Source organism: Orbicella franksi, chromosome 15 (genome assembly GCF_964199315.1).
Source record: "Orbicella franksi chromosome 15, jaOrbFran1.1, whole genome shotgun sequence".
In the NCBI taxonomy this organism is placed as follows: Eukaryota; Metazoa; Cnidaria; class Anthozoa; order Scleractinia; family Merulinidae; genus Orbicella; species Orbicella franksi.
This window is the reverse complement of record NC_138159.1, coordinates 9,996,801-10,012,292: the sequence shown is the minus strand read 5'-3', so window position 1 is coordinate 10,012,292 and position 15,492 is coordinate 9,996,801. Positions and strand designations below refer to the sequence as shown.

General features: G+C 49.8%; 1 protein-coding gene across 1 annotated transcript; it reads right to left on the bottom strand.

Annotated features, from left to right (window-relative positions):
* Positions 1-9,103: 9,103 nt before the first annotated feature.
* LOC145469383 (uncharacterized) lies at positions 9,104-9,783 on the bottom strand. The gene has a single exon (XM_081453086.1). It carries the CDS (start codon positions 9,780-9,782, stop codon positions 9,123-9,125), a length of 660 nt encoding a protein of 219 aa, XP_081309212.1. The 5' UTR covers position 9,783; the 3' UTR covers positions 9,104-9,122.
* Positions 9,784-15,492: the final 5,709 nt, after the last annotated feature.

The window sequence follows — 15,492 nt, the reverse complement described above, 5'->3', positions numbered from 1 at the left end:
GCCATCCTCGAGGTGGTCTGGAGGCGATGGTGTTGGGCGGGACGAGTTTCTTGCGCCAGAATCGGTTGCAGGCGGAGGCGATGGTGACGCATTTCTCCATGGGGTCAAAGTCGGCTTTTTGTTTGAATTCTTGTCGGAACTTTTGACAGCCTACTTTGAGGAGTTTGACGTCAGACTCGCAGTAGGCTTCCATTTCTTGCCGTAAGACGAAATGGTAGTTATCATTGACTTTCTCTTGGTACCACTGTTCGAATTCGGCTTTCTTTTTGGCGGACATGCCGTCGGGATCGTACATGTCTCGTGGTGGCATGGGTCCTTCGTACTCTTGGTTTTCTAGGGTGTTGAATTTGTGCGGGAAGAATCCCTTGCATAGTTCGTGGATTCCGAAGGTGGCGGGAAAGTTGGCCAGCGGGAACGGGAGAAAGCATAGGGAATCTTTGAAAGTCAGTCTGTCGGATCTCAGTGACAGTATCTTGGTGCCTACGGTGATTTGGTCTGTGACTTCTCGATGCGTGGCGTAACAGTGTTGCAAGATGAACATCCCGTCGTAGCCTTTGAGATTGTGAAAGAGGACGATGACGTCCCGATCGTCTCCGTCCGCGTCGACGGCGAGGGATTCGAGGTGGTCGAACATGTCGGAGGTGCAGTTGGGACCGTAGAAGGAGCAGAATTGATCCTCTTCATCGTCTTCTAAGCAGAGTAGAATGGGCGTCTGATTCCCTTCGGCGTCGGTGATGGCTTCGTAGTCGCAGTACACTTGAAGGGGCGGATCTCTGGCTACCCAGACGCGTGTGTCTGGATCATCGGATTCGGGTTCTTCGAAGGGTCGACCTTTGACTTCGTCGCGCGGCACGCGTTTCTTTTTGGGTTCGTCTTCGTCTTCGGGTATGCGTTGGATGTAACATCGGTGCGTCTGCAGAAAGACTTTCTTTTCGCAGATGTGGCATTCGCCCCATCCGCACTTGTGATCGGGGGTACGGCGGTCACCTCCTCGTCCAGGCCTGTGTTTAGGTTCGTAGACATGGCAACAGTCTGGGCATTTTTTGTACGTGTCGCAGATGGATGGAATGTTGAGGCTCCGGCGTTGCAGGTGGTAGTTGTAGCATTGGTCTCCGAAGAATTTTCTGTGGCACAATCGGCAGATCGAGGTGGGTGCAGGAAACTTGCCTCGTGCTAGGGGTCGTTTGGCTTCGATGAAATCGGGGCAGTCCTTTCGTTTGCAGGCAGGACACCATTTACCGTTGCAGGGATGACGTTGAAAGTTGTCGTGATCGTAGCCTCGATTGCATTCGTCGCAGAAGTAGGATTTGTTGAGGAACCCACTGAACGAGTTACATCCGTCGTAGTGACTGTCTTCTTTGATGAGACGAATGATCTTGTCCGAGAGTTCGGGTCCCGCGTAGATGAGCATGTGGGGTGGGTCGATGGAAAGGATTTTGAGTTGGTACCTAGGTAACGCGGCCTGAAACTGTTGCAGTTCTGGAATGCCGCAAGGTCCTTCGGGGACGTGGGCTAGACGGTGGAGTTCTTTGGCCAACCGCTCTTGGACGGGCAGCCCCTGTTTGAGGTTGTGGTAATCAGGGTTACGCGGATTCCCGTTCGCGTCTACCAGGGCTTTCATGGTGACGATGGCGCGAGCGCAGCATAGATTGTCTTTGTTTTTGATGGTCACGCGCGACCGTTTGACGATTCCCCGTACGGCCGCACAACTCGGTTTGTATCGTTTTCCGTGACCGCTCCCGCGACCCGGGGTGCGTATGAAAGTGGTTTCCATGGTAAACGTGTCGTCGGGGGTGAATTCTTCGTTGGAGTTGAGTTTGGCAGCGAGAGACTGGAGGTAAGTGTCTAGTCTTTCACTCCCTTCTTCGAATTCTCGCACGGTGAAGGTGGTGGATTGAAAGGCGTGCGTGAAAGCACTGGACTGCATGGTGAAATGGACCGTGGAGTTGGGTGTCAGGGTAGGATCCTGAGCGATTTGTTGCTCGATGGATCGTTGAAGGGCCTGAGTCAATTCTGGGCCTAGATTGTCCCTGGGAGCCACGTCTCTGTGTTGTCTGAGTGTGGCTTCGAATCGTTGTTTGTTGAGGACGTTTCTCCAGTTACGTCGAGCGCCTACGGGTCTTAATTCAAATTCTAGGAGGGGTCTTGTATTGCTACCACCTCCGGTTTGGATCATCACTCGGTCGAGAGCCGGATCGAAGATCCAGTCGTCATCGTCATCGAAGGGGAAGGCTTCGTCGTGGGTCCGTCTGTTCTGTGAAGACATGAATGAGACAAATGTTACGAACATCGCTTTTTAATCATCTGAGAATGCATACGCTCTTTTGTAATTTACATCACAGAGTGCGTCTTTGAAATTATATCCTAAAAAGACTTTCTTTTCGCTGTTATGAATGTCTACATAATGACCGTGGATGGTCATGTGATCAGGCTTGAATCGCCCGTACATCTCATTACAAGCGTCGAAATCGCATTTTTTGGTTCTTAATTCTATGTGACCGTACCCCCATCGTATTTTCAACATATCGTAATGTACAATTTCTTCGTGAAGTTTGATCAATAGTTCATTGTTCCTGCGGTCGAATATGTGTTGCCAGGTTGCCAGGCAAAGTATATGACACTTTAGTTCTTCTGGTAGCCTATCCCAGTGACTCTGTAAGAGAGCGGGAACGCTTTCTTAACCACCTATTATGGGCGTACTTGGTGGAGCGATAAGCGACGGGGTAGATGAAAGTCTTTTCTATGGGGGCGCGTTTCTTGGCCTCTTTTATGGTGGGAGCTAAATACGTTTTTTGGGGTCTGTCGTCAATGTCGATGTAACATCCGTATATTCTCATATGTGGATATCTGTCTATTCTCTTCTTTTTTATACAACATGGTGAATTACATCGACAATGAACAATCTTAATGTGTCCTATGCCCCATTGTTCTTTCAGTTTGCCGTATTCTGTTATTTCATTGAGAAGACGACGTAACTTTTTGTTTCTTCGGCGCTCGAGTAGGATTTGGTTCCTGGCTAGACGCATGATGTAGTCCTGTAGTTCATGAGGTAATCGATCCCAGTCATTGCTATTCTGTGGGAGGTGAGGATATCAATCTCTTAATGTCCGGTATTCTGAGATAGGCATGATCTAACCCGTACCCTAAAAATATGGCTCGCTTAAAGTTGCCTTCGCCCGGGAGGAATCCGTGCACGACCATGTGCTTGTTTTTCGTTCCTGGAACTTTTCCTTTGGGACAATAATCCAGCAGACATGTCTCTAGAACCACTTTGATTGGGCCTAACCCCCATTCTGCTTGGACCTTGGCGAAGGCACGTATCTCCTTACAGAGCTCTCGCCTCATTTCACGTTCGCGCGCCTCGACGAGAGCCTGGGCCTCTCTGAGGTGAAGGATGTGGGCTTGCATCTCAGGGGGGAGAAGATCCCAGTAACTCTATGAAAAGAAGGTGATGAACAAGGCGTGACCAAGATGTCGTGCGACTTTGTAACCGCAAAACACAACGAAACAAAATCTCAAGTCCAAACGGAGATAGAACTCCAGGGTGAAGGAGGCGACGACGAGTCTCAGTTCCATGGTCAGTTGTCTAGGGAAGCCACGAACGCAGTTAGATAACACGGGGTGCGACAGATCGTGCAGTACAACTTTTCATGTGTCACCCCCTTGTTCACCATCTGATCATCGAGTGCCCTGACGAAGCAATCGAAATGCACGTAGTGACGACAGCACTTGGTACGAGTGCAGGTTTCGGTTCTAAGGATGACTTTCTTACATAGGGTGCACGTTATACTCACTGCTTCATGTTGATCCATCTGTTGGTTCATCTCCTCATCGGTCAGCTCCTGTGCCATGATTTTTTTCAAGCGCTCGATACAAGTCAAAAACTCAGAGTGACTTGAACGGTTCGAACCGATCTTTTTATACTTACGGTAAAAACTGGATCCCAGGTTACACTCGACCTGGACCCAGTCTCCTACCGTGAGTGGGTGTGGTAGGGGGATACCCCCCATCCCCCGGGTCTACCCAGATCACGTGATGTCGGCTTTTTTCGTTTGATTGGTGCATGATGGACATAAAGCGAGGTGCGCATTTGGCATTTTTTCGGTTTTTGGTGATGGAGACTGAATCTGGGCACGTCAGCCGCCGCCGTACTCGAAGTCAGTCTCCCGAAGGATCACCGAGACGAGGACGTCGGCGCCGTCGTGCCCGATCACACGATGACGATGAACCACCGAGACGCAGTCGTCGCCTTCAGGGTCGTCTACCCGAAGAAACACCGATTCAACAAGTGTGTTTTATTTGTCAGAGAGATATTCACATTGATTCTCTGGCATCGTGCCAACGTACTCCTTGCTGCGGCGTGTTCATGCATCGGCGATGCTACCAGGAGATGGAGAGACGGGTTATGACCTGCGGCAACTGCCGACGCGTGATCGACGATATTCAGCCTGAGGTCGTGTTGGAAACCGACGAGGAACTCGAGGAAGATGATAACGATGAGGAGTACCAGTTAACGGCAGGTGCGAATGATCGTTTAGTTAGAATGGATAGAGAGTTGGAGCGATATCGTAGTGAGGGTAGACCTTATCACTGTCATCACGAGGGGTCGTACTTGTGGAATGATTTGCCGTATGCCATCGACCCCGGCATTTGGACACGTTATTATACCTTTGTCAGAAATTTCGTGACTCTGTATCGGGATCGAGACCTGTACATTCACGGTTGTGTGCGTCTCCCCGTGGAACCGACCCGAGAGATTAGAAGTTATCTGTACCGTCTGTTCATTTACAACACTCCATACTATACGTATAACTTGATCCGAATTCAAAGGTTCAGACTCTACTTTAGACGCGTGGAGAGACAAAGGGATATTGAGATTCGAGAGCTGTGTCTCTTACCCTTTCCCGGAGGCCCCTCGTTTTACCATGAGGATGGACTATGGACCTGACACTGTCATTTTTTCATTTCGCAGTGGACTCTCATCGCAGAATGATTCATGACCACATTGCTAATATGAGGGACTATGGAAAACCCTTCGAGACGCACAATTCCTTGACGCGTTCCTGGAATCATTTGCCTTATCACCTTCCCGTCACGGTGTGGTTCCAGTACTACCGCGAGATGGAGAACTTTGCGCGATCTTCGGAGTTTCGAAGTCCCATGTACATTCACGGCACCGTGTTCTTTCCCTTCAGTGTCATTTCGTACGATCATATACGCATGGAGGTGTATCGCATGTTTTATTTCAACACCCCTTTCTCGGTGTTCGAATTCACCTCCACGATTAAGTTTAGGTTGTTATTCATATCTTCGTCGACGTTCGGAGACCAAATAAGGATCGAACGTTTGTTTGTGACATCAAATGCCTCGGATACTCTGTACCACAATGGCATGGCGTGCGAGACTTGAAGAAAAACAAAAGAGACTTTTTTGAAAAAACAACAAAGAGTGTAATTTAATGATTACAACATCAACAATAAAGTTTACAAATTTCCAACGTTTTTTCTTGTCTTAGGTAGTGTCATATTTCAGTCCCTTTCTCCAAGGTTCGAAATCTTCCCATCCTTCTTGTAACTTTTCTGCTTCTGTCTTCTTGGCCTTCTTGTACGTCTTGCCCTTGGCTTTGCCTTTGGGACTGTAACCACCGTCGTCGTCTATGTATTTCTCGGCGACACCGAGGGATCTTAAGAAATCTTTTTGCGCTTCGGTCATGAGTTTACCTGGGGCTGATTTGGCAGTTGGTTTGGGTGGAACGGGTGGCTTCTTGCTTGTGGATGGTTTGGTATATTTGAAACCTGACGTGGAAGGTGTAGCGGGTTCTTGTTTGATGACCACGGGGGCTGCGGGTGGTTGGTTGACTCCCTTCATGATCTGTTTCAACAGACGTTCGACGGGTGCGTCGGCCATGCCTTCGGGTTCTACCGTTCCTTGGTACGTGGGAGTGCCGCGTATACCCGTCCGTATACGTTTCACTAGTTTGACTTCTTCGTTTGCCATGGGTTTGGTCATCTTGACGGCCATGCTGGCGGGGATACGTTTGTCTTTCAGGATGAGATCTTCTTCGGCGGCCAAACGTCCCGCTTTGCTCAACAAGGCGCTCTGGGTGATCTTACCCTTGTAATAATCTTGCAAACGATTGAATTCTTGAACGGGTACCATCATGACTTCGTTCATGCCTTCTGCTGACTCAGGGTCGTGTCAGGAAATTCGGACAATTCTCTCAAGGCCGTCTCGTAACAATCTTGCCAGTACCGTATGGATTCGTCTTTCTTTTCCAACTCGAGTTCAAGACCTTGAACGGTTCGCTTGCCTTTACCGCACTCCCTGCACAACTCGATGCACCCACCGGGCGGTGTGGTATCTCGTTTCGTTTGACAGGTTTGGCAGAAGTCACCGAACTTTAAAGCCATGTACTCTTGATACAGGTCGTGGTATCTCTTGTTCAAGAACTCGTACGAGTCTTTCCATCGGGCTTCGCGACGATTGGCATCTTGCAACAACTGCACGAGTTTAGGAATGGTATTGGACTCGTCTTCTCTCGGCGGGAAATTGGGTATGACGTCGATCCCCTCCAGCGGGTAACCGTCTTCGCTGCGTCCTTTCACCGTACACAACATGCTTTGAAACAACCGTGTAATCCGCTCCAGAACCCTGCTCCGTTCTGACTCAGGAGATGCTCTCTTCGACGCTTGAGTGAGTTTTTGCGTCTACCCACTTCGCGCAGAACCTTTTTATGTCTTTTCAGTTTCCCATAAGTCGTTGCGCCGATGGGGATCCTCTTTTTCAGCAAATTGAGAACCATCTCGCTGATGGCGTTGATCTGATCTCTGTCGGCATAATGCAACATCCGTTGACGTTTATTCCGATTGGCTTCTTTCAGGACGCTCGTCAAGAAACGACGTTGTCGTCGCAACCGCTTCATCGTTCACGTCTAACGTCCGGTTGGTTCGTCCCGCTCTTTTATTCAAAAGTCTTCGAGAAGGTTCAACACCGTCTTGGCCACGACGCCGACCAGTTTACCAAGACCCTTTCCCCTTTGGACTCTCCTTCTCCCTACTCCTACTTGACGTAATCCCACTCGACGTCTCCTTCGCCTTCTCCTCACCATGTCGTGTTCTGACACGCACACACTTTTCCACTAGAATGACGTAGGCAGGTGATCACGTGTCCTTTTTATAGAGTCTCTCTACGACGCTCTGGTTCTTCTGTTGACGTCCACATACAGATTGTATGCTTTTTTTAAATTGCCCCAAAAACCTTTTCCCCTTTGGACCCTCCTTCTTCCCACGCGCCGTCTCCTTCGCCTTCTCCTCACCATGTCGTGGTCTCTACCTTGAATGATTCACGAAGGGGATCGCGTGTCCGTTTTTATAGAGGCGCGTGAACGAATCGTGTTTCGTAGTCTCGAAAGTATCGGTCGTACGTGGGAGGTGTGAAATCCGTCACCACGTCGTCCAACGTTTGCATCTTGATCAAAAATCCATCCAATTCCTCCACACCACCCAGAGCGTAGTTCCGCAGTTCAGTCAATGTCTTTTCGTACGTCGTGTAAGCGAATTGGGTCATGTCCATCTTGAGCGAATACTTCTTTAAATCGTTCCACCCTTTCAGTGCGGCGGCGAAAGCCGTCAATCCTACCGCCACGTACCCGTCTTTCCACACGGATCCCACGACGATGCTCGCTGCCACAGTCAGTAAGGCCAGTCCGTTGAGAATGGCGTTGCACAATTTGTAGTAACCGAACATCTGCCTTCGACACCACCAATACTTGTGGTAGAAAGCGTACAAACCGTCCAAACGTCTCAACACGTCCAAATCCAACACAGAGGTAAAAGGTTCATCCAATAAACAGACCGAAGTACTCATGACTCTTTTCCAACCAGTGCCAAACGTAGTCTGACTTTCTGTCGGGACGTTCGATCCTTTTAGCTTGTTGCTCGTATTCCCAGATCTCGTCCTTGAAGGCGGTTTCTACGGATTGGTTCAGGATATCATGGACTTGTCTGTAACTATCGCACTCGTCCGCGATACGTTTCATGTCTTCGTGATCCATGCTGGTCGCATCCCAGTAAGAGCGGGAGCATCGACATAGATGCAGGAAGTAGGGGAACCACTTGACTTCGCTTCTCATCATGTTGATGTTCTCAGTTTCGCACACTGGTCGAATTGCGAGTCACCGTAGGACGTTGTCCGTTCTTATAGGTGGTCGTGATGGTATTCGTGGTCGTGATGCCTGCGATTCGTCGACCCGCCGCCGTCTGTTGTTGTTGACGCAAAATCTCTTCCAATTGTTGCTGCATCTGGGCTTGGTCGAGAACACGTGCGCCTCGACTTCTTCTTCTTCCTCCTCGACCCGATCGAATCGAAGGCGGTGTGGAGTCACCACCACTTCCACCTCCACCTCCGCCTCCGCCTCCGCCTCCGCCTCTGCCTCTGCCTCTGCCTCTGCCTCCGCTTCCACCGCTACCACTAGCGCTACTTCTTCTGCGACTGCCGGAATCACTGGAGGACGTCGGTGTATTTTGACGCGGGACGCGTCTCGGTCGTTTCCCTCCTCGAACAGCGTGTGCCAAAGGTGTGGAGTCTGTTATTCGGGGTGCACCGACACCCGCTGTGACACTGGAGCGCGACACGGATCCAGCACTACCGACACCCACCGTGACGTTGGTCTGTGACGCACCCGCGCCAGGAGTGCCTACTCCGACGGGCGAGACATTGGGTAGGGGTGGTGTCGGCAGTGACGATAGCGGTGAAGGAGGAGTGTTCAGACTCGCACCCACACCCGCTGCAGATGGAATGGGTGTACTCGTTCGAGTCAATGGAGTCCAAGGCGAGTAATCTTCCAGAGCCGAGAGGTTGAAATCGTCGCTACCATAAGAGCTCATTTTTATCCATTCCCCTCTCTCTTTCTATCTTCTTCTCGGCGAGTTCTCGTTGCTTATGAACCAAATAATCGAAACCTTCACCATTATATGCGTTTATGACGGACCGTACTTGACGGTAACTCTCGCATTCCGTGACCTGTCTCATCGGTTCGTAGTCCAGCTCATGGGGATTCATGATGTATTTGAGCCTGTTTTTACACAGGTGAATGAAAAGAGGAAACCACTTGACTTCGCTCCTCAGCATGACGGTGTCGCAAACTGATGGCATCGGACGAATCCTTCGTCTTTTAACACATGGCTGAGGACGCGTTGATCGTCCTGACTGGCTGGATGAAGATCCAATAGCATGTAACCGTAAGGTCGATCGGTGACCTTGCGAAACGTGTCCAACACGTCCTGCCATTGCGTGGGAAACGATTGCAGAAGTAAATTTCGTATCCCCAACTGATCCCGAGGGTTCTTGAAGGCCGCGATGTAATGAGCGTTGCGGGAAATGGTCTTGGCGAATTTTCCGTTAGGGAATAGATCTTGACACAAGTAAATCACCGTGATGTTCCGATAATGGGAATGTTTGGTGAAGAGATCCAACACGCGCTTGTCGTTACCACCCTCGTCCATCAGATCGTCCAACACCAACACACCCCCTCCAGGAAACCATCGGGGTAACTGTTCGCTTTCGGGGATGCCCTCGTAAAACTTGACACCGCCCTTCTTGAGCTTTTGGAAACCGTCTTGCCACGATCCGTAGCAGTAATGAATACTCTTCGGTGTCTGTTGGAACAAGTCGCCGTTCTCCAAGAGCAGTTTGGTGGTGAACACCGTCTTGCCGCACCCCGACGGACCCGCTATCAACAAACTCGATGGAGTGTGAAATTGAAACGCTTTGCGTCGTTCCATGATCTTGAAATGGTCCAGGGTTTCGAGACGCTCCGTTTTTTATCTGAACAACTTGGCCAATGGGGTCTTGACGGCTGGGATGCGTTTCAATAGACCCAATAGGGTGACCTTACGATTGAAACAGATGGGTTTTTTCTTGGCACGCCTCTTGATCTTGGCCATGGCCCTCTGGGCAGCGGCTCTCTTGGGACGCCCTTTTTTCTGGGCAGGCGCCGATCTCTTTTTTCGAGGTTTCTTGGCGAATTTTCTCAAGTCTCCGAACTTGTCCTCGTACCAATGCCTCTTTTTCATTCTTCTTTTCCTATCTTCTTTCTCGGAAAGCTTCGGCTTGGCTGGGGCGGCTCTCTTGCGTTTCCTGCGCGTGGTCACAGTCGCCGGTAATTCACCGGTGTCAAGGACAGACGGCAGTTGAAAAGACACTTGTCTTCTGGCGGGTTGAAGTATTTTCAGATTGAGTTGTCGTTTTGGCGGTTGGTTTTTCTTGAAATGAGCCTCACTGGGTTGAGGCGTCTTTCCACCCGCTTTTCCATAGCGTTTTTCTAACCTGGCTATCACGTCGTCCAAATGTCTATGCCCTTGAAACTGAAGAGCCATGATGTGTCTTGTTTTGTCAGTAAATCCCTAATGAACCGTTTTTTTTTCCGTCGCCCCTTTTTATGCACTCACAAAGTGATGGCGTAAGGACTTATTGCCGTAGCGAAGCACGTGCCAATACGGGTAACACTTGTAATCTCGACTGGCGTTCGTTTGAAGTCTGGCTCTGATACTCAGGTGGAACAGAACGTATCGAAGCCAATGATCTTTTTCCCGGTCCAGTATGAATCGGACTCGACGGTAACTGTCGCAATCCAAAATGCGTTCCATGACCTGTCGAAGAGGATCGTCCGAGGACAATTTCGTCGTCTCTTCTCGACACAGTTCTAAGAATCGCCGGAACCATCTGCCTTCACTACGCAACATCCTTGTTCTCTCAAAAATGAACCTCTTTTATTTCGAACAGCTTACTTTATAACAAATGACGCACTCCTCTGGAGGAACCGCACGTGTCCTGGTGACACGGGGTTTTACAAATCTTGAGCCAATCCAACTCGTCCACAATCAAACGTTCTAACATCTGTCCTACTTTACGATCGTTCTCCACAAACTCGTTTTTCTTAAAACGATTCAAGAACTCGTTCATGTCACGACCTTCGGCTCGGTCGATCAGGAACATCAGGGCGTAACTACCGCAACTCTGACTGAAGAGGGACTGTAGACTCTTGCCGTTGTGAATCTGGTACTTGAAATGACGGTCTAACCAGGCCTGGATCGGTCCGGTGGTGACGTACGTGTCCAACGGCAGACCGTAACTGTCCAGGATCTCGCACTTGTTCTTGTCGGCCCACAAAGCGATCCAATGAAATCCCGGTTTATCGTGAGGGTCCGTGTTCACGATGTAAGCGGTCGGTCCTTCTTGAGGTACTGTCCTTGGAAGCCGATCGCAAGGGACCGTGCCGTGAAAAACACAGCAGAGTGACGGATGCGTCCGTGCCAAATAATCCAACTGTAAATTATTCAAGGCTACTGTCTCCATTTTTTTCTTCTTGTCTCATTGGTACACGTCGTAGAGGACGACTCGGTTCTCGTTGATCTCCAGCATGTTCTCGAATTCGCCGTACAACAAGATGGTCAGGTTTGATCCCGGATTGGCTCCAAAATCGATCACCAGACGCAGTTCACCTTCCTGCTGGGGGTTCAACACTGGACTGTCCAAACATCCATTGGCTGTGTTATCAAATACAAACAGGTTGCATCTCTTGTCGTGTCCCCAGTCCACTTTCCGTACCATGTTTCCTTTTCCTCTGCACAAGACTCCCGAGGCTTTGAGGAATCTTTGGTAACCTCTCAGATCTTTACTGTCATCGTCGTGTTTGAGCTCCAGGGTCTCGTAGGGGTACTCTTCTCCTCTCACCAGTTGTTTGATGGAAGCGAGATTGAATTGTTCAAAACTGAACGGATTGACCGTCACAGTTCCATTGAAGGCTGTTTGTTTCATCAACACCACCACTAACCGATTAGGTAGCTTACTGTGGAAAGGATTGCTGCACTCAAAATGACGATTGTCATTGGGATGAGAGTAAGTGCGAATTTCCCCTCTCACCGTGGGGTAGGTGGCCACTCTTCCGCCTTTCATGCTGGTCATGAGTTCTCGGTACACCGAGGGAGTCACTCTCACTTAAGACAGGAACAATCTCACTTTCACGTCGGCTTCAGTCAGTCTGAGAGTATCGGCACCGGCCCATTGGACTGTCCACATAGCGGGGGCATTGAAGTACATGTCAATCTGGATCTGTACACCGGGTACCAGTAACTTGCTGAGATAAAACACTTCCAGGTAAGGTTTGAACCTCAAGGTCACTCTCTTTCCACCAAAAAACTGAATTCGACTTTGAACCATGTTCTTGAGATCTTGGGGTAAGGCAGCATAATCGGCGTGAGCAGGATCCAACTTATTGCCTGTCATCACATCCGCCTCTCCGCGACTGGGTACACCGAGACAACTGTACCAACCCTCTGGTGTCAGGATCGATTCACCGTCGTCTCTGTCATGGTTCAACAGCGCTTCGATGTAGGCTTTGTAGTGGTAAGTATCGGTCTGGGGGCTGATGAGAGTACCATTCAATCTCACATTGATCTGTTTGAAGAGGGTGTGCGCCAGATTGTTGGCGAGTCCTACGGTAGTCGCTTGCGCTATATTACCTCCGGCAGCTGTCTTGACGGCCAATTCCACTTCGAAGAAACTCTCGTTCATGTCGATGAAGTCTTCTTGAGGATCGATTTGGAAGGTCACTGGGTTGATCCCCGTATTGAACGGATTGATTCTCACCTCACGTCGAGACGACATGCTGAGATCCGTGGGAGGAGTGGTGAACATGTCCAGGCGAGGGTTACGAACCCCCCCCCCCCGACCTAGCGTGAGCCACGAGGTCCGTCATCGTCGTCTACGTCGTCTTTTTCGTCTCCTTCTCAGTTCCGACTGTACCCAACGGTAGTCCGGTAGTTTTGAACGTCTCCGGAAGAGCGACCCCCCTTTATACGTACGTATCCCTCCGGGGAGACGTCTCACGCGTCTCGAGTAGATGGGAATCATGATCCAAACAGGTCTTTTCTTCTTTTACTGCCCAAAAAGCTTTGGAGCTCTTGCTTTGCTTTACGTTTCCCGGAGCGTATGGCTCCCCGCTTCAACCCGGCGAGTGCACCTTTCCAATTGGGCTTTCCTCCCGCGCCACCCGATTTTAAACCTTTCAGACCCTCCATGGCCGATTCTTTCAGAACGTCCTTGAGAATGCCGGGACCTCGTTTCTTGATGCCTTTCCAAACCTGACCGAATATGCCAGATCCCGATTGGTATCCGTCGGGATGAAACCGTATCAAAGTTCCCCCGATCATGATTTCATAAAGTGTAACGTCGCGATCGTATTGCCGGCTCCAAAGGTCGTCAGTTCTCCAGTTGCCTCAGCCACTTGCACCTCTATAATGTCCAGCACCTCCTTGCGCACGGGAATATATTGAACGTGAACGGGTTCGAAGTACTGAGTACCTTCGCCTCTTCGAATCAAGTTGACCTCTCTCAATAAATCCGTGACTTGATTTCCCACTACATTTCCACCTCCCGTGTTAGAGTAGACGAGCAAGGATCGCGAACTGTCTCCTAGCACCACCTCGAAGGCTTTGTTCAGGTTCATAAAACGCCAATTGCAATAGATGCTGAGTGTTAAAAAATCTGCATCTCCTCTATCCGAGTGGACATTCCAAAAGACAGATGTTCCATCTTTGTCTTTTATGTCCCCGACAGCGCTGATGTCTGGAATGACGTCGCCGACAAATTCAACCTGCAAGTTAGGTCCCAGATTATAAGCTTTGCCGTTCTTTTCGAGCCATCCCATTTTCAAAGCCAGTTCAACATGGATGTTGAATTCAGGGATTTGACTGCGAGGACGTACGATGTCTTTGTTGTCCATGACTAGGTCTTCACCCTCCCACTTGAACTTGATGTAGGTTCTTTTCCCATCGTTTCCGACATATTTGGAGCCCATTTTGGGACCGTCGAACGCGAAGATGCGTTGTCGCTCGAAAAAGGCGATCATGGATTTCATGAGTCCAACACCGTCCACGTTGTAGAACACCTTTTTGAGTTGCTCCATGGAGAAGTAAGCTTCCGCATAAATAATGCGACCACTCAAATCGTTTCGCCTCCAGGCAATATGAGTCAAGACGGTGTCATCCCCAGAATCGGCGAAGGAAGGCAGCGTCACGTGCGCATCTGGCATGGCGATGCTAAACAACCCCACTTTCCATCCATGTCCCTCCAGGTGTATGGGATTGGGTAACCTGATCTTGAAACTGTTCGACTTGTTCTCCGGAAACTCGTTCTTACTGCTGTTACTGGGTAAGCTGATGTAAAAATCACTCATCCTCTCTTGAAATGCAACGTGATCGTGGTCACCCCCGACGCAAAGTCCACCAGTTGTCCGTCTTCCTCGGACACCTCAGTCTCGATAATGTCCAAAACGGCTGTACGCACCGGTAGATATAGGATGTGTCTCGGTTGAAGGTCGACCACGTCCGGATCGTAACGCACTTGTTTCAACATGTCCGTGACTTGATTTCCAGTCACCATACTCTGTCCCACATTCGAATACACGAACAAGGAACGACGATTGTCACCAAACGCTTCTTGGTAACTGCGATCCAGGTCCGTGAAGACCCAGTTGATGAAACAACTCAAATGTAAGGTGTCCGGGTCGATCTTGTAAAATAGTTCGTCCCCGTCGTTCTGTCCTATGATCAAGTCCGTGGCCGTGGGTACGACTTCCTTGGGAAATTCTTTTCTCAGGTGGGGTCCCAAGACGTAACCGGGTTGTCCATTATCCAACGTTCCCCTCTTGACCCATTTCATCTTCTTGGCCAATTCGATGCCGATGTTCATCTGCGGGTAGACGAGTTTACCATTGATCAGGAGACCGACGCACGTTCTCGAGTTGTCCAGGACGCATTCTCCATGCTCGGCCCGATGCATGACCGTGTACAGCAATTCGGTGGGATCGTCGGCTTTGCTCTTTTTCTTGTACAGGGTCACGTCGACATCCGTTCGATCTCCCAACCTATGCAGGTATCGATCTCGTATCATGTTCATTAACTCGGTACCATTCCTCGGCGTGAATTCCAAATCGCCTTCTCGCGTCACTCCAGGGACCCTCGTGTATAGGTTTCTAGACGCGTTCACCATATCGATCCACCAGATTTCAAACAGAAGAGAATTCTTCAAACCCATCTTACGCGTCGCGGACGGAAACGAGAGGTCGCTGATACCCACTTTCCAGTCAGGTTCTCTCAAATGTAACGGGTTCGGCAGACGGTTCTTGAAACTGTTGGCCTTGTTGTCCGTGAACTCGCTCGTGCTGGCATTGCTCAACAACTGCACGTAAAAGTCTTTCATTTTTTCGTCTTTGGCTTTTGGGTCACGTACAAGCCCTTTTTATCCACCCAACTGTCGTACTTGACTGGCCAACCTTTCCAACGCACCAAGACTTTATCCCCTTTTCGTTTGACGATCTTGTCGATGCGGAACAGATCGTCGTCTTTCACGTTCACCTTTTGCAAATCCTGCGCGTAAAACGTACCCTCGACCGCCGTACCGTCCCATTCTTCCACCTTGTACGTGGTGACA

What these genes read in the sequence shown, in the direction of transcription:
- LOC145469383 (XM_081453086.1), bottom strand. Translation starts at nt 9,782, where the DNA reads ATGGAACGACGCAAAGCGTTTCAATTTCACACTCCATCGAGTTTGTTG.